Source organism: Eublepharis macularius, chromosome 11 (assembly GCF_028583425.1).
Source record: "Eublepharis macularius isolate TG4126 chromosome 11, MPM_Emac_v1.0, whole genome shotgun sequence".
NCBI classification, from domain to species: domain Eukaryota; kingdom Metazoa; phylum Chordata; class Lepidosauria; order Squamata; family Eublepharidae; genus Eublepharis; species Eublepharis macularius.
This window is the reverse complement of record NC_072800.1, coordinates 92949750-92977181: the sequence shown is the minus strand read 5'-3', so window position 1 is coordinate 92977181 and position 27432 is coordinate 92949750. Positions and strand designations below refer to the sequence as shown.

General features: G+C 48.2%; 1 protein-coding gene across 1 annotated transcript in view; it reads right to left on the bottom strand.

Moving 5' to 3' along the window:
* Positions 1-27432, bottom strand: part of NBEAL2 (neurobeachin like 2) — a 206444-nt gene that overhangs the window by 39182 nt on the left and 139830 nt on the right. The window contains exons 13-26 of the mRNA XM_054990898.1: positions 25767-26350; positions 23903-24035; positions 22842-22961; positions 20382-20709; positions 16221-16303; positions 14249-14341; positions 12808-12979; positions 12433-12566; positions 10628-10787; positions 9665-9767; positions 7140-7293; positions 6514-6672; positions 3307-3466; positions 1675-1760 (exon numbers count right to left, since the gene is read on the bottom strand). Of these exons, the coding sequence (XP_054846873.1) occupies positions 1675-1760; positions 3307-3466; positions 6514-6672; positions 7140-7293; positions 9665-9767; positions 10628-10787; positions 12433-12566; positions 12808-12979; positions 14249-14341; positions 16221-16303; positions 20382-20709; positions 22842-22961; positions 23903-24035; positions 25767-26350 (2469 nt within the window). The remainder of the gene's footprint in view (positions 1-1674; positions 1761-3306; positions 3467-6513; positions 6673-7139; positions 7294-9664; positions 9768-10627; positions 10788-12432; positions 12567-12807; positions 12980-14248; positions 14342-16220; positions 16304-20381; positions 20710-22841; positions 22962-23902; positions 24036-25766; positions 26351-27432) is intronic.

Here is a 27432-nt window from a genome sequence, read left to right as displayed (position 1 = left end):
AAGAATAAACTTTTAACTCTACAAGAAGCCCCTGTGTGCCTTGATGGAAAGTGTTAAAACAAGAACCCATACATATCGTTTTGTATTAAGTAACAAGTTCTTTAAATAAAGATTTCTGTTTTTAGATCTCATTATCTAAAGCCCTCTGAGCTGTTTAGAATTAGGATATAAATCTCAGAACCAGACGGTTTGGAAGCTTTAATGAGGCACGGATAAAACATTTCCATTACAGACAGAGCCTGCCAGAAACTGATATGGCTGCAATGGTGGGAGATCTAGAGCTGGGCTTTATCTACCCATCTGGATGGGCAGCAGGTGGAAATTAACTGGTATCGCACAACATGCAACGAAGGGGGCAAATTCAGCTTCCTTACCCATCCTTAGACTCCTCCTGCCTCTGTAGGAAGAGATCTTTGGGAAGGGCCGTAGCTCAAAAACAAAGCACGCACTTTCGAGGCAAGTGATTTTTGGATTTGCGCATTTATTTATTGGATAGAATTTTTTTATCTGCCCTCCCCATAAATGGGCTCAACTGCAGAGAGTGGCTCAGATGGAAGAGCTAGAAAAGGACTTCTGCTCTGCTGGTTCAGACCAGCGAGCAGTTACTGCAGGCGGGGCTGGATCGAGAGGGGGTAGGGGGTGGGGGTAGTCTGCCCCCGGTGCCGCCAAGGAGGGGGCGCTGGGCGCAGCTGCCAGCCACCGGGAGTGCGTGGGTGGCCTCCAAGTCCCCCGTGCTGCCTTTTGCCTGTCCCGCAGGACAGGGGGCAGTGGGCTTGCCGCACGCCCCCTGTCCTGTGGGGCAGGCAAAAGGCAGCACGGGGGGGTTGGGAAGCAGGACAGGGGGTGGCCGCATGCGGGTGGCTTCCCAGCCCCCCGCACTGCCTCTGCCAACTCTGTGGTGCGCCAGGGCACCCGGCTTGCTGCATGGGCGGCACACTCCACCTCGTGTGATGATGCCAAGTGATGTCATCACGCAGCGCCGGGAGCGTGCACGCGTGAAGAGCCGGACTTGGGTTGTCCTGGGCACCAGCAACCTTGGATCCGGCCCTGACTGCAGGTTAGAGTTTTATTCAGAACATTTATATGCTGCCTCTCCAGAGACCTTCTCAAGTCGGCTCACAAAGCACAAATACAGTACAATAAAGTTACAAGCACAGCCTAAGAATTTATCAATACAGCCATAAAACAGCATGTAACAAAATTCAGCAGCTGAAAAAGATATCCCTAAAGCAGTCATCAGGCTAGAAGTGAACTGTAAAAGTAGCTTTAAAAAAGACGGAAGCCTTCAGTTAAATGCCTGGATATAAAGGAATGTTTTGAGCGGGCACACAGAGGCGAGGAAAGTAGGCATTAGGCTAGGCAAGCCTCAAGGAGAAGGGCACTCTAAAGGCAAAGAGCCACCACCAAGAAAGCCCCATCTCTGACTGCCCCCCAACTCAGCTTTGCAGACTGGGGAGGGGAGAGCAGGGCTTGGAAAGAGGGTCCTATCTGGGGGACCAGGCAGCACAGGAGATGTTTCTTCCAGTCCCCCATCTCCTAGAGTAGATAAAGCTGGGCTCATGTCTGGTTTGGCAGAAGACAGTTGCACGTGGCAGACGCATGAAATGGGTCTCTTACTCCCTCCAGCAGGAAGCTTCTTGGAAACACAAGTTCCTGGCACCGGTTCCGACTCACCTTTCTGCAGATGTCCAGCCTGACTGTCAGTTCTGCCCGGTGGGAGAGGTAAACCACAGCCATCAAATCTTTGTAGTTTGGGGTGTCTAGGAAGCAAAGAAAAGAGCCAAACATTAGGGTCCAAGCACACAGTGAGGTGACCAACAGATTCACCAGTATGGTACCTGCGGCACAATATTTACAGTCTGGTGGCGGAAGGAAAGTAAAGGCAGGTCTGGTTTACCCAAGTGTTGGCTGGGTTATAGACAAAGAGCCTCAGCAATGAGTGTAGTCTAGGAGGGCAACTGGGTTGGTGTGCAGCAGAAGAGCAGGATTTGAGTCCAATGGCACCTTAGAGACCAACAAGATTTTCACAGTGTAAGCTTTCGAGAGTCAGAGATCCCTTCTTCAGATGCAAAGAAGGGAGCTCCGAGTCTTGAAAGCTTACACCCTAAAAATCTTGTTGGTCTCTAAGGTGCCATCGGACTCAAATCCTGCTGTTCAGCAATAGGTGGTGTAACAAGGGCCTCCACCCCCCATACTGTGTCACTGCTTGTTTAGGGCTGGCTCCACCAGCAAGCAGAAATTGGTGGATTTCCAAAGCTAACCTGTGCACCACAGGGCATGTATTATTCTGGTATTTCTGCCTCTCATCTGATTCCAGAAGAGTTAGCCGTGTTACTCTGTAGTAGCAAAATAGTAAAGAGTCCAGTAGTACCTTAAAGACTAACCAACTTTATTGTAGCATAAGCTTTCGAGAACCACAGCTCTCTTTGTCAGATGCATCGTCAGCTTTCGAGAACCACAACTCTTTTCTTCGGAAGCATCGTCAGATGCATCTGACAAAAAGAGTTGTGGTTCTCGAAAGCTGACGATGCATCTGACGAAGAGAGCTGTGGTTCTCGAAAGCTGACGATGCATCTGTTGAAGAGAGCTGTGGCTCTCGAAAGCTTATGCTACAATAAAGTTGGTTAGTCTTAAAGCTGCTACTGGACTCTTTACTATTCATCTGATTCCCACACTCTCCATCCAAAACCTGTCCAAAACCTCAAGAGTTGTTGTTCTCTGGTGGTAGCCAAGTTTGTAAATATGGACATCAGCACTTCATAAGAACATCAGAAGGGCCCTGCGGGGTCAAAGCAGTGGTCCATCTAGTCTAGGATCCTCCCTCACACAGCAGCCAAAACAATTGCCCTGGAGGGCCAAACAAACAGGGCCGAGAGGCCAGGCCTTCCTCTGATGTTGCCCGCCAGCACTCGTATTCAGAGATTTGTTCTCTGAGAAACAGAGACATGTGTTGCCAGGATGGAAGTGGCTATTGATCCACAAAGTAAAGAAACGTAAGAGAGGAGGCACAACGGCTTGCCCAAGGTCATCTGGGGATAGGAATCACCCGGGAAGCCAGCAAGCCCAGGACAGAGAAATGCCAGGCCCAGCCCAGCACGCGTTGGAACTGGTCTAAACATCTCCTCCTTGCGGACAGCAGCAGCAGGCTTTCTGCGTTAGCTTCCCAGGTAGTCTTTGGGGAGAGGCGCATACCTTGACCCGGTTTTCTCAGCAAAATGCTTTCTTCGGAGAACAGGCTTCAACTAGCCTCGCTCCAACCGGTATCGGGTTCCTTTTGCAGCCTCTGGCAACCCCCCCAGCATTTACCTGGTCCGAGCACTTGCTCCAGAAGACGGCGGAAGAGCTGCATAGAGACGGGGATGTCGTTCAGGTAGGAGGTGAAGCCCTGGTAGCCGATGTCCTTCAGCTTCAGGCGCTGCTTGTTCCTCTCGCTCACCTTCTCGTACTTCAGCAGCTTGTAGAGGATCTGTGTGCGACAAGGAGAGGGCCGCGGTCAGACCGGGGACCCTTCCTCGATTTAGAACAAACACTTCCTCCCTTCTTCAGCAGGTGCAAGACCTGATGGAGTCCAACCATCTGGCCACCGCTGAAAAGAAGAGCCCTGTGTCATCTCCTCCTCCTCTCTCCCCGGGCTAGTCAGCTGAGAGCCTCCCATCAGAGCCCCAAAGACCCTCCTGCTGGGGTTTTCCTATGCAGCCCCAAAACCTGCCCCAAACATCATATTAAACCCAGATTTCATGGCTTTTCCAGCTTATTCAGCTCCGAGGGCAACCAGGATTCCTAGATTTTTGCTGTGACTCTCCTAGTTATTGAATGTCCCAGTTACTGATTATATTGTATTCACTTGGAGTACGCAATCCATCTCGGATCTCAGTGAGAAGTGGATTATAAATAAGCAATAACAATAATGATTTTGTTCCTGGTCTCCCCCACTCCCTGGCAGCCTTGTCCCTAGAACACCCATTAATCGAAAAAGTATAATGGTTTCTCACCCTCTGCCCTCCCCTTTCCTCCATCCCCTTTCAGTCCACCAGCTGCCACGTTCAGACAAGTGAAAACCCTGAGCATGGAGAAGTTCATCACATGTTTTGTATTATTCCATCCTACTGGTGAGATGCCCTGACCTGGATCGCCCAGGTGGGGCTGATCTCATCAGATCTCAGAAGCTAAGCAGGGTCGGCCTTGGTTAGTAATTGGAAGGGAGACCTCCAGTGAAGACCAGGGCTGCAGAGGCTGGCCATGGCAAACCACCTCTGTTAGTCTCTTGCCATGGAAACCCCACCAGGGGTCGCCATAATTTAACTATGACTTGAGGGCACTCTCCACCACACTGGTGAGATAGGAAGAGGATACTAGGAGGGGCCGTTGTTTCCAGCGCCAGAGTGTGTATCTACAGCAACATGTAGGTCCACATGAACACATGAAGCTGCGTTCCACTGCATCAGACGCTCGGTCCATCAAGGTCGGCACTGCTTACTCAGTCTGGAGCAGCTCTCCAGGGTCTTCTCAGGCTGAGGTCTTTCATATCCCCCACTCTCTGATCTTTTTCAACGGGCCACGTGAGGATTGAACCTGGGACCTTCTGCACGCCAAGCAGATGCTCTACCACTGAGTCAAAGCACTGGCCTGAGGGATAGCTGCTGTGCTAAAGTGCTTATATAATCGCAGTGTGCTTATATACTGCTCTTATGGACAGATTAGAGCAAGCAGTGTTATTATTACCCCCACAATACAGCTGGGGAGCTGGGGCTGAGAGAAGGGGCTTACCCAAGGCCACCTGCTGAGCTTATGGCAGGAGTAGGAGTCAAACCAGCAGAGTGCTGATTTGGAACCCAACCACTTAACCACTCTGCTACAGCAGCTCCCTTAAAATAACAACTACACTTATACACTGCTCTTCTAGTGTCCGCTGAAAGCGGTGAACAAAATTAATGTTGTTATTATTCCCACAGTATAGATGGAGAAGAGTTAGCCGTGTTAGTCTGTAGTAGCAAAATCAAAAAGAGTCCAGTAGCACCTTTAAGACTAACCAACTTTATTGTAGCATAAGCTTTCGAGAGCCACAGCTCTCTTCATCAGATGCATCTGATGAAGAGAGCTGTGGTTCTCGAAAGCTTATGCTACAATAAAGTTGGTTAGTCTTAAAGGTGCTACTGGACTCTTTTTGACAGTATAGATGGGGAGCTAGGGCGGAGAGGAGTGGCTTACCCAAGACCAGGGCTTTCTTTCAGGGGGAACGCAGGGGAACGGAGTTCCAGAACCTCTTGAAAATGGTCACATGGCTGGTGGCCCCACCCCCTGATCTCCAGACAGAGGGGAGTTTAGATTGGCCTCCGCGCTGCTCGGCGGTGCGGAGGGCAATCTAAACTCTTCTCTGTCTGGAGATCAGGGAGCAGGGCCACCAGCTATGTGACCATTTTCTTCGAGGGCAACCCACTGAGTTCCGCCACCTCTCTTCTCAGAAAAAAAGCCCTGCCCAAGACCATCTGCAGAGTCGAGCCAGCAGAGTGCTGATTCACAGTCCAACCATGCTACAGCAGGACTATTGTTTACTGTGATAATGCAATTCCGTGGCTATTTTACATTAGACAGCAAGGAGAGGGGGTCAGATCCCGTGAAAAATGGCTTTCTTCAGAGTTCCTTTCAGGATTGTGTTACACAAGCTGAATCATACACACCGCTATGAAGCCTCCCGAAATGAACCAGGTGGTGGCATTTTGTTTTTAGAGGTCATAATACATGAGACCTTCTGATGCAATCGTATCATCTTGGTGTACAGGAACTACAAGGTTCCACAATCTCTTAAAGAAATTTGTATATATATTTATATTTTTTAAAAGTGCAAAGTGCTAATATCGTGAGCATTGCAATCAATACATGAAGGCATTGTTCCGTCTGTATTGACCAACTGAGTAATGAGCTAATGGAAAATTGGTGACCATCCTGTGAGGAAGTTATAACTACGAAACGGGTATTGGGAATTTGCTGGCTGAAACCCGTAGGCTGGTGGTTTGAAGAAACGCTCAGCCACAGCTCTTTCGCTGGATAATTGGACTTGGAGGTCACTGTCTTGGCCTTTGTGTGATATACTGGAATTCTTACCTTCATGTATTGATTGCAACGCTCCTGGATTGATGAACTTTACCAGTTGGACTTGTATGCATATTGATGAACTTTACGTTGGATTGGAATGACTATTGATTGATCTTGTTATAGGTACTGATTATTGTTTGCACGATATTAGCACTTTTAAAAATTATAAATATATATAAACATTTCTTAGGAGATTGTGGAACCTTGTAGTTCCTGTACACCAGAGTAACTTGTAGCTCTTGGTTTATGTATCCGGTGGTGCCCATTCAAGGTTAGGATTGTATCCTCTTGAGCAGAAGGATGGTTTGAGACAGTCCCTCACGTGTGACAGAACTGAGCAGGACACCATCCCAGTATCTAGCCGAGTCCACCAAGAGACCAAAAAACAATGGCGAGGAGGAGAAGCCAGAATCCTCTCACCTTGAATATCCTCTCACGCACATCATCGGAGAACTTCCTCTGAACAAGAAGTGAGAACAAGATCTCGACGTTTCCCGGCTCAAACAGGAAGGCGAAGAGCTGCTCCTGGGCTGGGGAGCTCTTCTGCAAGCTGTGGATCACCTCCAGCACTCCACACACCTGCAGGATGCACCAGAATACTTCACATTGGTACAGAAGTTTTGGAGTCTGCAAAACGCTTCTCACAGTTTTGGTTGGATCCTTCCAGCTTCACTCCACCTCACTTCACTTCCCCCGCACCACCCTCCCTGTCCCGCATGGTTCTGCCTGCACGGTTTCTACGGTGCTTCAGTTGCCCAAAGGAGCAGCCTTCTTCCCCTTTCACCAGAAGGAAATGCTGGTAGGATCCAACTTATTTACCTGACTGTAAGGCTAGATTTATCCTTGCGTGCCCAAAGTCAGTTATGAATTTGGGACATAGGTAAGATTCGAACTAAGGACACTACGATTCACAGCTCAGCCTGTTTGCCACTCTGCTGCACTAGGGTTACATTCACGTATTTTGCACAAAGAGAAGAGGGGGGAGGAGGCCATGAGAAAACTCTGGTTTGTCTGTGGTGTCTGAATCGAACAGGAGGTCTCCATACCTGGTGTTCATCGTTCACAGCAGCGAGGTAGTTGAGGGTGCTTTGCATTTCCTCTGTGGAGAAGCTTCGGCAGAGGAAGTCCTTGACCAGGCTAAAGAGGGAAGTTTGCACGGTCTTGATGTCGTCTGTTGCCACCGGCTTCTCCTTGTAAGTCCTGGGAGGAAGGAGGAGGGACAAACATGCTTAGCCATCTTCACTGCCTTGCTCTTCATTCATACTCTCGGTTTGATTTAACTTATTTATGCAGTGCTTCCTCAAGGCTTACTAAGTTAAAACATAAGAGGGTGACAAGCTATTGTAATAAGACCCAGCTAGAGATGGGCTCGAGCCAAAATACAAACCAAAGTTTGTCACGAACCGAGTCGGTTTTTGGTTCACGAACTGGCGGTTCGTCGGAGCTCGTTTCTGACAAACTTGTGACGAACTGCTACGATTTTAAGGGCAGTTCATATGGTTTGTTTTCCGGTTTGTCACTGCAGTCAACCTGGCGCCAATCAATCTGTTACCTAGGCAGTGTGGGGAGGGGAAAGATGGGCTTTCTGCAGACCTTCCGCACCCTGAAAGTGACAAACTGACAAACCAAATGAACTGGTTTGCGAACAGGGCAAGTTCATGGCATTTTCTGGTTTCATTGCACAAACTGCAATGAATCGCCATTTTCCTGGTTTGTGCCCACCTCTAGACCCAGCTTTAAAAATGTACATTTTTTGGTTTGTAGTTATTAAGGGGGTTGAAAATGTTCTATTTGTAAACCACCTTGATGGATATTCACAGAAATCACAATAGGGAAAGTTTCAGGTGGGTAACCGTGTTGGTCTCTAGTAAGAGAGCAAGATTTGGGTCCAATAGCACCTTAGAGACTGACAAAGTTTTTCCAGGGTATGAACTTTCAAGAGTCCGAGCTCCCTTCATCAGACACTTCAAAATGTATCACAAGGGAGCTCTGACTCTCAAAAGCTCATACCCTGAGTATCTAATTGCTCTTTAAGGCACTACTGGACTTGAATCTTGCTCACAACAGGGATCGACTCACTCCATCAAGCCAAAAGACATATCTAGTTCTGTGCTGTCCCCATGGCCACTGATATCACTGCAACTGTCCCAATTCCAGTTTGAATATACAGCTAAGTCAGCATGCACACACACATATTCAGGCCAAGGTATGGAATCAAACGATATGGGTCCTCCCTAAGACTGTCCGGCACACAATGTTTTCCCCTGGCAAGCCCCATTTTTCAGCACCGGCTGGCATTCTGCCATGCTCCAACTAAGGTGTCAGCAGGGAACAGCAAACAGGATATGCTGTCCAGCAAAGCACCCACTCATTTGCCCAACCCACAGTCCAGGTTTTGTGAAGAGTCTGTGAGCTCCGGCTCCAAGTCCCTCATTAGAGATGGGATTCGGTGTTGCACGTGCTATAGAAGAGACTCAAAACACAATGTTGCGCCAAAAGCTGAATCCTGCATGGGGTGGCAGACACAAGACTCAAATAGACGAGAGGGAGATCACAAGTCCTGGCCTGCCCATACCATGCCCATTAGAGGCTCATTTGGTTATTAAAAAATCAGCTCCCCCATTCTGCTGCGAGCGTTTTCAAGGGTAACAAACAACGTGGCAGGGAAGCCCGTTTCAAGTATCTGAACTGAGGGAGGCAGAAGGGTTAAAACCTACTTCCTCCCTACTTGCCCTGGGGCAAACTGAGGCTTTCTGAGCTGGCAGTCTGCACTGGATGGATGGACCAAGAGATGCTACCTGAGCTTACACATGATGCACTCACCATGCGTTTCCATGCTCCTAAGGGGAAGAGTTGCTGGGCCCCAGATCGGGCCACAATGTGAAGAGGAAGATGACTATATGGGATTAACCTGCACTTTTATTTTTATTTATGTCATTTATAGTCCACCTTTTTCACTGAGACTCAAGGCGGATTACACAGTGCAAGATCGGTACAGTCAATATCATGGACATTTCCATAAACAATGCCATAGGGTAAATAAATGCAAGTTTACAAAGACATAGCATTAGCAAGAATATAATACAGAGTTGAAGAAATGCTGAAATGGAGCATAAGCAATACTAGGATTGACATTAGACAACATATAACTACCCAGTAGGATCAGGGCTTTTTTTCTGGGAAAAGAGGTGGTAGAACTCAGTGGGTTGCCCTCGGAGAAAATCGCCCTCGGAGAGCAATCTAAACTCCCCTCTGTCTGGAGATCAGGGGGCGGGGCCACCAGCCATGTGACCATTTTCAAGAGGTTCTAGAACTCTGTTCCACCGCGTTCCAGCTGAAAAAAAGCCCTGAGTAGGATCATACTTGAAGCACGGGCAGCACGTAGGAGCACATATTCAAAGCAACAGACAGGATGCAAGGCAACATAGGGGTGAAGTCTACGGTCCCTAACTCATTAGCAAAGCATCTGAGAACCCCTCCCTACAATCAGCTCTCCTATCTGAGTAAAAAAGCCTTTTGAATAATTCCCCGTAGTTCACATGGTGTCTTTCAAGGTTTGGAAGAGTCTCACCCATAATAGGTCCTGATGGAGTCTAGGATATACTGGACCCCGTATTTCTTCCGGATCCTTTGTTTGTGATCTTTAATGATGTTGGACAGGTACTGGATGTGGCCTGTAAGAAAGGAAAGGCAGAGTAAGCAAAGACCAAAGGGCATATTTTACAGGTAGCTGAGTTAGTCCAGAGCATATCCAAAAACAAGAGTCACATAATATCTTTTACTGGGTCCGCCCAGGGCTTTTTTTCTGGGAAAAGAGGTGGTGGAAGTCAGTGGGTTGCCCTTGGTGGAAATGGTCACATGGCTGGTGGCCCCGCCCCCCGATCTCCAGACAGAGGGGAGTTTAGCTTACCATCCGCGCCGCTCAGAGGTGCGGAGGGCAATCTCAACTCCCCTCTGTCTGGAGATCAGGGGGTGGGGCAACCAACCATGTGACCATTTTCAAGAGGTTCCGGAACTCCATTCCCCCGTGTTCCCCCTGAAAAAAAGCCCTGGGTCCGCCCAAAATAACACAACACAGTGTGCAACTTTTTGAGTTGTGAATCATCCCCCACATACACTTCGCTTTTTAATATCCAGTCTAATTAAGAATGCGGGCAAAACTAAGACATTTGCACTATGTTTTGTGCCATTTTGGTTGGTCTTAACTACAAGGCTTTTATTTTTTGTACTACTGAGATATGCATGGCCTTCCTCAAATCCAACTGGGCTGGCTTTTAAGTGCCGTTAGCAACAAACGCTTCCAGGAGGATTCCCTCTTAGTCTACACAGCATGAGTGCCACATGGAGGCTATGTTAATTCATGCCATGAGGCAGACTGTTAATCACACAGGTAAAGCTGTTCCACGGGAAGCAGATTATCACCACACCTTGGGGTGGTGCTCTCCTGACCAAGAAAAATCAGTGCCACCTTGAAGAAAGTAGCTCCAACCACACAGGGCTCCGCTGGATCAAACACACACCGTCCTATACTTACCCAACCGGACAGCGAAATCGCTGTTGCTCCAGATGCGGAAGTCAAACAGTAGATATTGGTAGAGGAGGTGCAGCAAAAGGTTGTGCCCTTCAGAAGCCACCTGGTCCATAAGGATCTGAGAGGCCATCAGCACATTCATGTCCATCATCTGGCTGGAGACCTGGAAGGAGAGAGACAGGGGGGCATTTGAATGAGAAGAACGTGGCCCGACTGAAGTAGCTGAGAAGGTGGCTTAAGTAACCAAGGCCTCACTGCCTCTGCCTTCATCCCACCCCGTTTGGAAGGGGCTGCCACTGCGGCGTCTCCCTTCCCACCACCAGGGCACAGCGCTTTCCATTTCATATCCAAGATGGCACTGGTTTGTGCAGAAGACCCCAGCTCCTGGCCCTTGCAGTCAAAGTGATGGAAACAGTGACCTCTGAGAGTCTTTCTACACAAGACCTCTTAAGTGAGGACGCTCAAGTGTATGGAGATGCCATGTTTCTGTGAAGTGTAGTGTAAAAAGAATTTCACCTCTCTACAGAGCAGGGAAAGATTGCTCCTGAGAGGGTTTGTAAATTGACAGAGCCTTCCGGGAGGCGAAGGAGAAATTAACAAACCCTTGGAGGAGCGATCTTTGCCGGCTCTGTAGAGAGGTGAAATTGACAGAGCTTTCTGCTCTGTCTTTTTAAACTACACTTCTCAGAAACATTGCTGCTCCCTACACTCGAGCGTCCTCGTGTAAGAGGTTTCGTGTAGAGAGACTGTCAACTGAGACGGTCCCACCTCTGTGAAGGATTCGTTTTGGTGACCACTCCCCCCAGCTCCCCTCTTGTAGAACATGCATCTATCTTAAAATTTGCAAAGTGTGGCCTAGAAAATGTGACCTGCCTCAGAGGAAATTGAAACAGCTCCTTAAAGGTGCCAAGTCTTAAGCTTTTAAATTCTTTACCAACACATCAAATTCTGTATGATGTTATCACATAATTGCCCACTGATTCATTACGCCCGTCTTCGGAATGCCACTTGTTATTGTTACTACTGGTTCTTTGTTTATTGTTGCATTACTGTTTCATTCAAGTCTTTCATATATTGCAATGCTATTATCGTTATTACTTAGTTGTGTCATCCGCCTCTGAATTCCAGGGAGAAAGGCGGACTATAAATAATGTAGATAGATCAAGATGGCTGGCCGTGTTAGTCTGTCTGTAGCAGTAGAAAAGAGCAAGAGTCCAGTAGCACCTATAAGATGAACAAAAATTATGGTAGGGTAGGAGCTTTCGTGAGTCTCAGCTTACTTCTTCAGATACCAGAGCTGTACCTCATGAAAGCTCATACCCTATCACAAATCTTTTAAGTCTTATAGGTGCTACTGGCTCTTTTCTATAAATAATGTAAATAAGTAAAATAAATAAAAATTATAAGAAATTGTTAATAGTAAAAAGAAGGGACTAACAAAATGTATTCCAGCATACACTTTGCATGAATCAGTGCTCACTTGACGTGTACATCCACAGCGGTTATTTATGCTCCAAGTTACAAGCAATGGAAAGGTAGAAGGATGCTATTTTGGATGGTGTGAAGAGACGCCCCAAAGTGCATTTTTTTTGCTTTGAAAGATGACTTGCAAATTTTGTATCAAATTAAAGTAACAGATAAACTGGCCGTTGCTCTGACCATGAAGCAGTTCTCGTAACCACCAGCTGGGTAACAGATCCTGCACCCCGTCCCCCCAACGCAGCTGCCCTTCTTGCATATCCCAACTTCTCCCCCAAGCTCCTGGGCCACTGGGCCAAGCATGGTACAGCTGACACTGAAATGCTTACATTCTGGAGCAGGGCTCCAATGATTGCCGGCCCATGGCACTGCACCAGGCTCTCTTGATTGACAGGGTGACCGCGGATAAAGTTTTTCACCAACAGCAGGAAGGCAGCCACTCCATTCTTTTCCAGTCGGCTTTCTGTGAACGGAAGAGCAGATCTTAGTCTACCCCAGAGGGAAAAAGCAGCTTTTCTCATTGGAAAGAGAGGAACTGGCATGAAGAGAGACATTAAGAATCCACAAAAGGGACTCGACCAGTGTTAACAAAAGTTAATCCTGCAGCAGAGATTTTCTTTACCCGACAGTAAAATCAACCAGGTCTGTGAAAGTCTAGAATACGACGCCTGACTATTGCACGGCAAGAGAGACATTTGGGTCACCTGAGGATTTCCCCAGCGGGATGAGCATGCCCTGGGCGTTCCGGGAAGAAGTCAGCTCCGGGCCGACAAGGCCGTGGGTTTCCTGACTGTCTTCGGACTCCTTTTTCTGAGACACCACCTGATCCAGTAGGGGGAGCAGCACCCCCAATCCACCAATGCAGTTGACCACGTCCTGTAGGAAATGCAAACCACGTGCCTCAGTATTTGGAGCAAAGAGGCCATCTGCAGAGAGAGCTGGTGACAACGTTGTCCCAATGATTGTGACAGATGTGTACACAGGAGACCTGGTTTCAAATATGGCCCAAGGCCGAGCAGCAACCTTAGGGGTCATCACTGGCTCTCAGCCTGCCCTACCTCACAGGGTTGTTGTGAGGACAAAACAGGGACGGGAAACTTTGGCATGGCAGCCAGTGCCCTGGAGGAAGGGCATGATACAAGTATGGTGGTGGAGAGTGCCGACAAGTCATAACTGATTGATTGATTGACCGGCGTTAGGCTCGGTGAGATGCAGACACCTCAAAGGGACGAGAGCAGCCAGCTGGGACAGAGGAACAGTTGGCCGGGACCCGACAACAGCTGGCAACCTGAGACATGGGCCGTTCTCACACGTCTTACCTGCTGCCGGAACATCACGCAAAACACCTGGAAGACAGCGTCTTCTTGCACGAAATTGCACCAGGAAAATGCAATTTTGTGCAAAACTCCCGGATGACAGCGTCTTCCTGGCGTGATTTTGCATGAGAAGGGTGTTTTGCGTGATGTTCTGGTGGCAGGTAAGACGTGTGAAAACGGCCATGCTTTTCCTTAAGGCCTCCCGCTGCCAAGCTCAAGGGGCACACAGGTGAAGGGAGCACGGGGGATTGCAGAGGCAGCAGGTGCACCGGAGGGCCTGGGATGGGAAGCAGGGCAGCAGCCCAAAGGTACGAGGCCACACCCACTCTGAGGCCCTGGGGAATGTCACAGTTTCCAACAGTGAAATTTTCTAGAGAGATTTCTAAACTCCAGTCCCCTCTGCAATTTGTGATCTTGCTTTCCCAACGCTCTGCTCATCCAAGTCTGTTTCCTTTTCACACCTAGGGCTGACTCAGCAGATGAATCCGTAGGCTGGAGTAAGCAGTCTTTTGGGGGTGAGTGCCAAAAGCAACATCTGCCTGCGCAGATGTTGATGGGACAGCAAACCAGAAGGGTGGGGAAAGAGATGAGGGTTGTACTTGGCCAGATGCACTGAGAGCCAGTTGAACCCCAGCGCGGCTGCCAGGGGCTCACCCAGGCCCCAGCTTCTGGCTTTGGGTGGGGGGTCCGGCACACAGTGAAGGATGTAACCTAACATGCCCACTGCCTTCTGCCATGCCTGTGGCCCAGTTGCACTGCCAGCACATCAGAGGCAGAGAACGGTTTGGCGTGCCACCACTTGCTGCTCTCTGGAGATGCAACAACCTACCTTGACATCCCAGTTCACCACTTTGTGTCCCGTCAGCCTCCCATCGAAGAAGTGGTTCGGGGAGAGATCCAGGCAGATGTTGCTTTTGCAAGCCTGAAAACCCACACAGGAGAGAGAGAGACACGGTTAATAAATGACAGCATCCAAAACGCATCTGGATCCAGGATACATCAAGGGCAGTCTTTTCCTGTTCTCTCAGACCTTCCATAGAGGTTTTGCTGCATGTTCCATTACCGCTGCAGGTTATGCAAGCAGGGCCTTCTCAGCAGTGGCAACAAAATTAGGCAGCACCTCTCCCTGGCAGACCTTTCTCCTCCTTCCTTGCTGTCTGTTAAGACACCACACAAAGACAGTTTTGTTCCAGAGGGCACTTGTGCGAGATCTGAGAATGGATTCATGTTTGATTTGCTATTAGTTTTGGTTAATTGCCTTCTGTTAGTGATGCTATTGGGTGATACATGCTGATATTAATTCATGTCATTACAGCTTTTCTATATAGTAAGGAGTCCAGTAGCATCTTTAAGGCTAATCAACTTTATTGTAGCATAAGCTTTCAAGAATTGCAGCTCTCTTAATCAGATGCACCTTTATTGTAGCATAAGCTTTCGATAACAGCAGCTCTCTTTGTCAGATGCAACTTTATTGTAGCATAAGCTTTTGACAATCACAGCTCTCTTAATCAGATGCAACTTTATTGTAGCATAAGCTTTCGAGAACCACAGCTCTCTTTGTCAGATGCACCTTTATTGTAGCATAAGCTTTCAATAACAGCAGCTCTCTTTGTCAGATGCAACTTTATTGTAGCATAAGCTTTCAAGAACCACAGCTCTCTTAATCAGATGCAACTTTACTGTAGCATAAGCTTTCGATAACAGCAGCTCTCTTTGTCAGATGCAACTTTATTGTAGCATAAGCTTTTGACAATCACAGCTCTCTTAGTCAGATGCAACTTTATTGTAGCATAAGCTTTCGAGAACCACAGCTCTCTTTGTCAGATGCAACTTTATTGTAGCATAAGCTTTCAAGAACCACAGCTCTCTTTGTCCAATGCAACTTTATTGTAGCATAAGCTTTTGACAATCACAGCACTCTTAGTCAGATGCAACTTTATTGTAGCATAAGCTTTCGAGAACCACAGCTCTCTTAATCAGATGCAACTTTATTGTAGCATAAGCTTTCGATAACCACAGCTCTCTTTGTCCGATGCAACTTTATTGTAGCATAAGCTTTTGACAATCACAGCTCTCTTAGTCAGATGCAACTTTATTGTAGCATAAGCTTTTGAGAACTTTATTGTTCCTGACGATGCATCTGACCAAGAGAGCTGTGGTTCTCGAAAGCTTATGCTACAATAGAGTTGGTTAGTCTTAAAGGGGCTACTGGACTCTTTACTATTTTGCAACTGCAGACTAAAAAGGCTAACTCCTCTAGATCTTCTATGACAGTCAAAGAGAATGCTCTGCTTTTTTACTCAGATAGGAGGGCAGTATTGTAGGGAGGGGGTCTTGGATGTTTCGCCAATGAGTTGAGAACCATGGGCTCCACCATTATGTTGCTTTACATACTATCTGTTGCTTTGAATATATACTGCTTGTGCTTCATGTTGTCTAATGTCAATCCTAGAACTGATTATGTTCTGTTTCAGCAATCCTTCGACCCTGTATTGGATCCTTGCTAATGCTCTGTCTCTGTAAACTTGTATTCATCTACCCTATGACACTGTTTATGGAAATGCCCTTGACACTGTATGGACATGCCTACCCTTGTCCTTGCTACTGATTGTACTGATCTCACACTATGTAATCCGCCTTGAGTCTCAGTGAGAAAGATGGACTATAAATGACATAAATAAATAAATCTGCCTGAAATCATCAAGATGCCAGAAAGATAAGGCACCATCACGTTTAATACAGTCACTCCCCGCTCTTGGCAGAGGCAGAAAATAGATGGCCAGAGATGATCGGGGTCATACCTGTGGCGTGTAATACAGAAGGAGTTTGTTGCTGAGCTCCAGGAAATCCCCTTCCGGCTTAAATGGTGATGTCACATTTGGTCCTGCGGGGAGGAAGAAGGGAGCGGGCTGTTTTCAAGCGTGCGTTGCAAGAAGCAAGATCTGGTTTTATCAGGTCTGATGTTTAAAGTCATAGGAATTTGCTCTGAATGCAAGGATGCCCACTCAACTCTTTTATCTGTTAACTTCATTTATGCCTGCCTCGGCAAGAAACCAGGCAGATTACAAAATATTTAAAAAAACCCCTATTCAATCAGACAGCATAAAACAGCCGACAAACAATGCAGTAGGACTAGGCTTACAGAAACAGAAAACAACAACAACAATAATAGTAACAGGGCACAGCTCAGGGGAGCAGGGCCAGTGCCAGGGTTTCTGGTGCCTGAGGCGAGATACCTTCTTGTGCCCTGCCCCCGCTAATCAACTTGATACTGTAGGCTTAAAAATGATGAATTTTAAATACATCTCCAAAATTATACCTTTCCCAGCCTGCTTTCAGTATTCTTGGTGATTGGGAGGGGCAGCGGCGTAGCGTGGTTGTGGGGCTCCCGGAGCAGGAGGTGGCGACTCTTGCCCGCTTGACATCATCGCGCAGCAGCGTCCCCCTCACCTGAGGCGGGCGGCAGCGGCGAAGGGGCAGGGAGGTGGCCCACTTCTCTGCTCGCCTCCTCGCTCGCTGCCGCGCCACCCAGCTTGCCGAGAGCCAAGCCGAGGCAAATTGCAGCAGCAGAGGGGCAGAAAGGCGAGCGGGGACACGGTCCACTTCCGGGTCGGGGGGGGGGGGTCGTCGGGGGCTAGCACAGCGCCTCCTTCAGAGGTCAGCGCTCGAGGCGGTTGCTGGCACCGCCTCCATGGACGCGCCGGGCCTGCAGGGGAGGGTGGGTTGGGAAGGCCACGTCTGTTAAGTGGTGAAGGTACTAGTTGTCCGGTGGCCAGCAGAACCAATACTGCTGAAGGCCTAGAGGCCAGGACAATAATTGGAAACTATTTCCAAGGGTAGGACTGGTCCAGAGCCATAGGAGACAAACCGTGCTTAGTCCGACCAAGATGGCTACATCTAGTCCAGTATCTTGCGTCAACAGATGCCCCTGACAGGACTTTTATGTATGCATGTATGTAGGAATGTATGTATATATTTAGATATATACCCCTCCCTCCCTGCAAACGGGTTCAAGGCGGCTAACAACAAAGAATACATCATATATGTTAACACCATATAGATCTATCTAAAAAGCAATACAGAAAACTGCAAATACAACAGCATTTGTACTGCAGTACAATAATAACAACTGTGCGTATACACCACCCTTCCAGACAAATTAGTACCCACTCAGAGTGGTGAACAGAGTCAGTGTTATTATTATTCCCACAATACAGCTGGGGAGCTGAGAGCAGCAGCTTCCCCAGGGCCACCTGCTGAGCTCAGGGCAGTAGAGCGAGTTGAACCAGCAGAGTGCTGATTTGCAGCCCAACCACTTCACCACCATGCTACAGTGGCATATACCATTCTTCTAGAGAGATGAGTGCCCCACTAAGATCAATGAACAAAGTCAGTATTATTATTATCCCCACAATACAGCTGAGGTGGAGAGGAGTGGCTTCCCCAAGGCCACCTGCTGAGCTCAGGGCAGCAGTGGGAGTCGAACCAGCAGAGTGCTGATTTGCAACCCAACCACTTAACCATCATGCTATGATACAAGCAAAGAACTCTCCATAGTAACTAAACAAATGTGTGGGGGAGCGCAGAAGAAGCCGTGTTGGGCATCCTCCTTGTTCAGAATCCACCTGTCAGTGCAGGCAGACCAGCACATGCTGATGGCAGAATCCTGCACACGGCCACTGCCTGGCTTGAGGGCCACATGCTGAATGGCCACATGGGAGCCACCTTGTTTATCCCCCCAATGGACCAAAGCTGCAGTGCAGAACCAGAATCCCGGCTGTGGCAGTGCAGTCACCTACCCCATGTGCAGGGGGGCTGCCATGGGGAGTTATTTAAATTATTGTTGTTGTTGTTGTTATTTATTAGATTGGTAATCCACTCTCCCTGCCGGGCAGGCTCAGAGCAGCTAACATGCATAAAAATATTACAATACAATAAACATCCACAGTTAATCTCATATAGAATATAGAACAGCCTCCATGACTGGTAGCAGTACAACAACCTTCTCCAGCGGCACTATAGCGCAACCCACACCCTTCTCCCCAGTGGAAAGCTAAAAAGGAGGCCCGTTCGTCTCAATCACCAAAAGCCGGGCGGAACATCTCTGTCTTACAGGCCCGGTGGAATGATAATAAATCCCGCTGGGCTTGAGTTGTTTCAGACAGAGAGTTCCACCAGGTTGGGGCCAGGGCCGAGAAGGCCCGGCGGGCCCTGGTTGAGGTGAGTCGAACCTCCCTGGGGCCAGGGACCGCCAGTAGATTTTTTCCTGCTGAGCGCAGTGCTCTCCGGAGAACATCGGGTGAGAGGCGGTCCCGCAGGTGTGCAGCGGCTCGTAGCTTGGGGGTGTGCGTGGGGAACATTCTCCCCACCCCAGCCTGCAATATTACAGCCAGCAGACACACATTGATCAAGAGCATGTGCGAAAGAGGCTTTAGACAAGTCAAACTTCAGCGCCTTCACAGGAGCCTGCATCGTCTCCAGACGCGGCACTTTCTCACGGAGGAAGTTTGCAGGCATTCCACCAAGACTGTGTACGGTAACATGTGCGAGTTCCCATGGCACAGACCAGCTCACACCTTGCTTTCTGGTCTTCTCAGGCCAGAAGCCAGCCGGGACCTAACTCAGTCCTGTTTATCCCCAGAAAAACCACACATTCTGCACACCACGCCCTGCTGTCTCCTGCAAAGGGAAATACCCTTCGCCACCAACCGACAGACATCCTGGCAGAAGCGGGCATATCTGTCAAAAGGGAGAGATAGCGGAGGTATCGGCAGTGTCGAGAGCAGGCGCTTGCAGGACAGACCTGCCCCCAGCCCTGTTTCTTCAATGCTGTGGGCAGGGCTGTCGAGCTCTCTATTTCCTGCCCTGCCCTGCCCTCCTTGGAGGAAAAACACCCACCCTGCCGCAACACAAGAGAAGGCCTCTTTATTTCCTCTGCCCAAGCAAGAACGCCTGCAAACTCCTAATACAGATACCGCAGTCTCAAATGAGCAAGCTTCCAAGAGAGAAGAAAAATGCAAAAGGGCAACCGGAAGGAAAAAAAAGAGGGCTCCCCTTTTTCCCATGGGCTGCAGGCAGGCTGCACGACACCTTAAAAAGCACTCTCCATGGTGTAGTATAGTGGGTAAGTGGCTGGGGGCGAATCAGCACTCTGCTGGTTCAAATCCTACCACTGCTCTGAGCCCCTCCTCTCAGCCCAGCTCCCCAGCTCTATTGTGGGGATGATAATAATACTGACTTTGTTCACTGCTCCGAGTGGGCACTCATCTGCCTAGAAGAGCAGTATGTAAGCACACTGTTAAAAGCATCGGAAAGGGTGGAGAGGAAGGCAGCTGGTTCCTCCAGTTCAACTGGCCTCACCGTCTTTAGGATGTTGCATCTAAAGCAGCCGCTCTGAACGTGGTGTGTGGGGACAGCAGGTGGGAACGGCCCACCGGCTTTGCTGTATTTTTGGTATAAAATCTAAAGGACTTGGGCAGATCATGAGAGGGAGGGCAGGAAGGGTTACATCAGGGCTTAGTCCTTGTGGCCCCTTCTTACATGCCCAGGGTAAGGGCGATCACCACCTTGGGGTCAGGAATCAATTTTCACCAGGCCAGTTTGGCTAAGGATCCTGTTTTGTCATCTTGGGGCATGGGGCAGGGGTCACTGGGTGTGTGTGGGGGGTAAGGGGAAGCAGTTGGGAATTTCCTGCATTGTGCAGGGGGTTGGACTAGATGACCCTGGAGGTCCCTTCCAACCCTAGGATTCTATGACCCTGAATGGAAATGAAATTTGAGATTGCATTCTACCAGCTGGCCAACTACCAAAATGCCGAGCTCTTCCCTTGCGGACACATCACACTGGCACCGCCTCAGTTTGACCATGGGACACAAGCCTTATCTACAGCCCTGGGCTCGGAAGCCTCTTTCTGTGGCTGTACAAGCAGCCTTCTCCCCCAGCCAACCTTCCCAGACACATACCTGAGGAGTAGAGCGCCTTCACTTGAGCCGGCTGCAGTGCTTCGTAGAAGATCGAGGCAGACCCGAGGTGCCCCTCCAGGGACGTGGGCACCCCCCACTCTGTATCTTGGCTCCCAGCTATCATCGTGGAAACCACGCCTTCCCGGGGAACTTGAGGGGGGATGGGCATCCAGGCATGTGGCGCCAGAGAAGCTGGGAAGGACTGGGAACGGCTCAGGGGAGGGTGAGCAGGGAAGCCGAGGTCTGGTGAGTGGCACGGAGAGGACTGAGTGGTCATGGTGGTGGTTGTCCGGTGGCCGGCCGAGCCGATGCAGCAAGAAGTGAAGGACTAGGAGAGAAGAAAAGAGTAGGGATTATCTATTTATTTATTTCATTGGATTTCTATTCCGCCCTCCCTGCAAACAGGCTCAGGGCGGATTACATCATTTAAAACAGTAGCAACAATAACGACAATGATCCATAAAATTCATAAAGTTCATAAAACATCTTAAAGATCTGAGCTAATTAACATAATAGAATAAATATCCAGATGGCAGCAACCACGATATAACTATTTACTTAGCTTCACTTGGATAAAACAACCCTTAGGCATACTGACTGTAATTTCCAGGTGCAATTAAACTGTTAAAACAGGGCGGTGATAAAATATCTAATGGGGAGGGATGAAATCATTCATCCCCTCCCTCCCACTAGATAGCCCAGCCTCAGCCATATGCCTGGTGGAACATCTCTGTCTTACAGGCCTGGCGGAAGGACAACAAATCCTGCCGGGCTCTGGTTTCAACGGACAGAGTTCTACCAGGCCGGGGCCAGGACCAAAAAGGCCCTGGCTCCGGTCGAGATTAAAATGGTGGACAACCACATTTGGCATCCAGGCCTTTGCTGCCTCACAGCCCCTCTTGTCAGACAGTAGAGTCACTATAAAGACCTGGTTTACAGTGTCTGCGGAGAACATTGTGAGCTCACAGGTCAGGCTAGGAAGTTGGGTGGGATTTTTAGCCAGAAGCCGACAAATATTCAATTTCTCATACCGAGCCTGACTCCCTATCAGAGACAGCCACTGAATTCCTTACAACGACCCCTGTGACCTTTCCACACCTGAGGAAAAGGAGCTTGTGGTTTTAGATTTCCTGTGGTGAGATGGCTACAGCTATAATGAAAATTATAGGGTTTTTTTTTAAATGCCCTATACCTGCAAACTCAAACTCTAAATTCATACTAGAGGCCCCTGTTGAAAAATAAAGCACAGTTTGGTAGCATTGAGAAAGGTAGCCCGACAGGTGAGAAACTTGTCTCTGTTGCCCAATACCTGCCCAACACCTGTCTCTTCAGGCTTTCCAAGATCCCAGGAGAGAAAGATCTTCCCCCAAGAATTCCCTTGAACTGGAGACACTGGGAATCGAACTTGGAACCATTGGTATGCAAAGCACGCGCTCTACCACTGAGCTATGGCCCCATCCTTAAAGGAAAGATTCCACACGCTTCCAGACTAGGTGATGGACAGCATTTTGACTGTCAACAGACTTCTTAGTAAGCATCGGCAATGGTTACTTTGGGAGAATCCAACATCAACGAGCTGCAAAACTCGAAGCACAGAGGGTTGGGAATGGCGAAGGCTCGTCTCTCTACACGAGCATATAGAACCACAGTCCAGCAAGTCAAATTGTCAGTCCTGTCAAACCGGCAGCAACGCTGAAGACTTCAGTGGCAGGCTTTTGCCCAAGAATGTTTTAATAGAAGAATCCAGGGACTGAACATGAGATGCTTCGGCATGTAAAGAACTTGCTCTGTCACCAACCAAGTATCTGATGAAGGGTGATCTGACTCTCGAAAACTTATAGTCTTGAAATCCTATTGGGTCTTTAAGGTGCTCTTGGACTCAAATCTTGCCCTTCTATACTGCAGACCAACGCGGCTTCCCACTCAAAACTGCTTTGTCGCTCTGCGCTCATTTCCTTCTTCAGATATAGTTTTAAAATGGATCCTCTGTACTTACACGATGCTCTTACTTAGGGCTTCCTGTGGCTTCTAAACTAAGGGACGCACCAGGGCCGATTCCAGACGACTAACCGGAAGGCGCTTCATGCCGCCATGTTCCGGATCGCGACGGGGAAAACGCGAAATATTGCGTTTTCTCGCGCGAGTTTGGTGCGACGTCGCGCCAAACTCACGCGAGAAAACGCGATATTTCGCGTTTTCCCCGTCGCGATCCGGAACATGGCGGCATGAAGTGCCTTCCGGTTAGCCGTCTGGAATCGGCCCAGGAAAAACTTGCTTACCATGCTGCCAGTTCAGCTACTCCAGAACCATTTCTGGGGCCTCTGTATCATTTCTCCCCCAAACCTTCCGCGGTTTGATCAAATGAGTGCTCCGCTGCACCCCCATTGAGATTAAAGCTCATTTTATTCATCTGTAATGCTGCAATCTCTGCAACCGTCTCCCTTCAGGAAATGCTCTTACCTCACCCAGGGAGGGAAATCGCAGCTGAGCTATCTTCTGCAGCTGCCCATCCACGTAGATGTTTACGAGGTTCTGGCCGAAGGGCCGGCGGCCGGTGATGTGAACAATATCGACACAATGCTGAAAGAAGCAGAAGGAGGCGGAAGCGTTTATGGACCCCCCCCGGCTGACACGGGACTTAAACGGAAAGGAGGAGCCAGAGAGCCAATTTGGTGTATGCATCTGACAAAGAGAGCTGTGGTTCTCGACAGCTTATGCTACAGTAAAGTTGGTTAGTCTTAAAGGGGCTACTGGACTCTTTTCTAGTTTGGAGTAGTGGTTAAGAGCGGCAGGACTCTAATCTGGAGAGCCAGGTTTGATTCCTCACTCCTCTGCTAGAAGCCAGCTGGGTGACCTGCCTTGGGTCTCTTAGCCCCACCCACCTCACAGGGTGATTGTTGTGGGGATAATAATAACATTGTAAACTGCTCTGAGTGGGTGTTAAGTTGTCCTGAAGGGCGGTATATAAATCAAATATTTATTGTTGTTGTTGTTGTTGTTGTTGTTGTTGTTGTTGTTGCTATTATTATTATTATTATTATTATTATTATTAAGCTGCTTGCCAGGGAGGAGGGGGGCTTAGTCTTCTGGTTCTTTAGGTGGCTGACATCACTTGGCAAAACCCCAGTAAATTAAGCCACATTTGGCTTTGAGAGATGATTGTCTCAAGGATTTTTTAATCCTTATGGTGCTTTTGATACTGACTGAACCCCAGCAGGTAGGGGCGGTCTTTGAAATTTTGGGGTCTTGGGCATAAGTCCAGGATGGGGGGCCCAGCATAATTGTTTCCCCCAAGCAAGATGTGACCTGCAAGGACTTTGCCACGCACACAGAACGCCTGCCTGTGACCGACAGTACAACAGGACAGGGCTTGCCTGACAGACCCATGGAGTGGAATTTCTTCTCTTGTACCTTCTTCTTCTTTGCTCAACAACAGGATAAATCCAGGCAAAAGAACCCAGCTGTGGTACGGCTGGCAGCTGGGTTGGGCTTTCCAGCACACAGCAGCAGGCTCAACTCACCCAGGCTGCGTCGTTGAAAGGAAACTCCGGGAGAGCAACCGTCATGTACTCCTTCTTGGTGCAGACGGCCACCACTAGCATCCCATCGGTTGTGAAGAAGGCCTCAAAGCCAGTCCCGCTGGCTGTGAAGAAACTGGTGGGAGGGAAATGGAAGGGTATAAAGAGGCTTGGCAATGGCTACAGCTGGCCTAATGGCAGGACAATGCTCTCTGACCGTTGCCCAGAGAAGAAAGCCCACCCACAGGCCGGCATCAGGCCACAAAGTCAGTTATGCAGACGAAATGAGCAGAGGCCAAGCGTGCAAAGCCCACAGCCAGAAGTGTCCAGTTTCAAGACTGTGCTCAGGCATTATGAAACACCACAGTTTATCACAAGCTGCGGTTTCAACAGAGCTCGGTTAATTGTAGGCCTAGCCAACCGGGGTCTGCTGGCTGCCATGAAACTGGGACTTCCACCTAGGATCTGTAGTTGCTTTGTTAACCACAGTTTCTACTAAGTGTGCTTTCTTGCAACGTCCGAATCCATAAACTCTCATTTGGAGGGAAACTAATCTGGCTATTTTCACATAGATGGTTGGCCTAGGGATATTGCCTCGAGAGTCCTCAGCAGACACATCTTACACTGCAAAGAATTTTGTGGCATCTTACATACCAACAAATTTATCATGGCAGAAGACTTGTGAGCCGGGGTCCACGCTGTCCAGTGTGTGAAGATGTGCACATATGCCTTTACGCACCAGAAACGTTGTGGGCCCCAGCTCACAAACGGTCCTGCCACCGTAATTTCTTTCATCTGTAAGGTGCCCTAAGAATCTTATTTTGGCTACAACCAATGAACCCCTTTAGAAAATGGAAAAGAGCAGAGTCCAGTAGCACCTATAAGACTAACAAAATTAGTGGCAGGGTATGAGCTTTCATGAGCTACAGCTCACTTTTTCAGTAGTGAATTGTGCCTCACAAAAGCTCATACCCTACCACTAATTTTGTTAGTCTTATAGGTGTTACTGGACTCTTGCTCTTTCCCACTGCTACAGATAGACTAACCTGGCTACCCATCTTGATCTATCCCTTTGGAAAGTGTCAGCTTGGGGGCTAAAATGTATGCGGATACATCCAATAAATGTTGAAAATGTAAAGAAAGGTATGTTCTATCACATGTGGTGGTCATGTAAAAAGGCGGCGAAATATTGGAAGATGATACATGGGTTACTTCAAGAAGTATTAGGCACGGCCATACCTTTCAAACCAGAATTGTTCTTATTGAATATTATGTTGGAGGGGGTAGAGAAGGAAAAGGGGTTTTTGATGATTCATTACAGCGGCAAGAATAATATATGTGAGGTATTGGAAGAAGCTAGAGATACCATTGAAAGGAGAAGTGATAGGAAAAATCTTAGAAACAGCAGAAATTGATGTCTTAACAGACTTGATAAAAGAACAAAGTAGGGGCAATCAGCAGAAAAGATGGTCACCCTTTCATAGATGGGTTAAATCCAATTATGGAACAAGAAATTAAGTATAGGATATGAAGATAGGAGAGAATACTTACAGGAAATAAGCAGGGTAGACTTACAGGGAAATTAGGTTTTGGATAAGGAAAACAAGATATAAAGAAGAAGGAACTGTAGAGATGGAAAATGAGTATAATACATAGTTTGTTGTTATCATCGCCATTGATTTCTTACGAAGTTGTGCTTGATATCCCCTGATGTGATGTCTATGTGTATATGTATGTATTCTTTTTTAAATCAATAAAATAGTAATAATAATAATAATTTTAAAAAAGGAAAGCGTCAGCTTGGGGACTGTATGCAATGTAGCATCCGTTCCACCCTCTGCCCACGTTCCTTCTTCCGTATCCATACCTGTACAGCTGCTTCCGCTTCAACTTGGCAGCTTCCTCGGGGGAATCTTTCGGCTCCTCAACGAGGCACACCCAGGCGTGAAAGGCGAAGCCACTTCCAGGCCACTTCTGAATAGCAGGCACCATAATCCCAGCCATGCTCGGGGTAAGGTCAAAGTACTGAAGAGCTCGCTCTGGCCTGTCCTTCCGGGCCATGCCTGAGAGCGCTCGGATGACTTGGGTGGTGTACGGATGGGCTCCCTTGCCCAGGTCAGTCCGGAGCAGCTTGAGGAGTTGCTTGAATTCGCCCGGTCGGATGGAAAGGCTGCCCAGAACTTGCAGCAGGCAGATGAGGTTCTCAGCACATTTCCCGTCCAGTTCGTGCTCAGTGGCGCACAAAGCATCCAAGAGGCAGCCAACCATCCCAGCCTTCACACATGTTGTGCGGCTCTGGAGGGAGGAGTCGCAGATTTTCTTCAGCCAGTCGGAAAGGAAGATCTGCAATTCCCGGGACTTCAGCTCTGGAAGCCACGAGATCAGAATCAACAGTGGCTGTTCGTTGTGGATCAGGCGTGGGGGGCAAGATGTGTGGTCTCCCTCAACTGCCTAAAAAAAAAAAAGGAAGCAATTCTAAGAGTCAAGTCTGGACCCACCTCCTGGTTTATTAGTGTGCCTCTTCCCCATAACGCCCAATGAATGAACGATCCCTCGACCTAGATTTCCTCCTCATTCCATGCATCAGTTTGCTAAAGACTCTGAGATACACCCAGCGGTCTTTTTCTTCTCTGTGCACACCACACTATTTTATTTTTTATACAATTAAGCCAGCTGCTTACAAAGCGCTAATCTATAAAGTCTTCATCCCAGAATGCACTGCTACTCAAGCAACAGTGTACTGCAAGGCCAAGACCCAGCGACCTTTGTTATCCCCAACATTGATGCGCTCTTTATTTTGTTTTTTAAATGCAGTCACATCCTGTCCACAAGGCCAAGCTCAAAGCCAGATAAGAAGGGTGTGGTTGGGGAAGCACCGCTTATGGAAAAGGAAACCAGTTCAATCTAAATTACAGCATCGAAGACTGAGTTCAATGGGACCAGCTCCAACTGCTAAAATTCTGGGCTGTGGGAGTAAGAAATATAACCAGAATCTCTTTGACATTCCCAGGTAATCCCAGAGAATGTCAGGCTTCTGTAGAAACACCATCTTTAGCTGCGGACAGAAAAACCTTCTTCCTGGCCCTTTATGATTAAACAGTAACATTCAAATGCTCTCTCTTTTTGTTCAAGAAAACTGCTAAATACAAAAAGTGCAAATACATTTTTTCATATAGTTTAAGACTGAAACAAGATTGAGACTTGAAAGAGCAGCTGTGAGGGAGCTAGAGAAGATCCTTAACGATAAAGATGTCTCTGGGAACCAAGATCAAGATAATCCAAACTATGGTATTCCCCATTGCCATGTATGGATGTGAAAGTTGGATGGTGAAGAAAGCTTGACAGGAAGAAAATTGATTCATTTGAAATGTGGTGCTGGAGGAGAGTTTTGCGGATACCACGGACAGCCAAAAAGACAAATAAGTGGGCACTAGATCAAATCAAGCCTGAATTCTCCCTAGCAGCTAAAATGACAAAACTGAGGCTATCGGACTTTGGTCACATCCTGAGAAGACAAGATTCTCTGGAAAAGT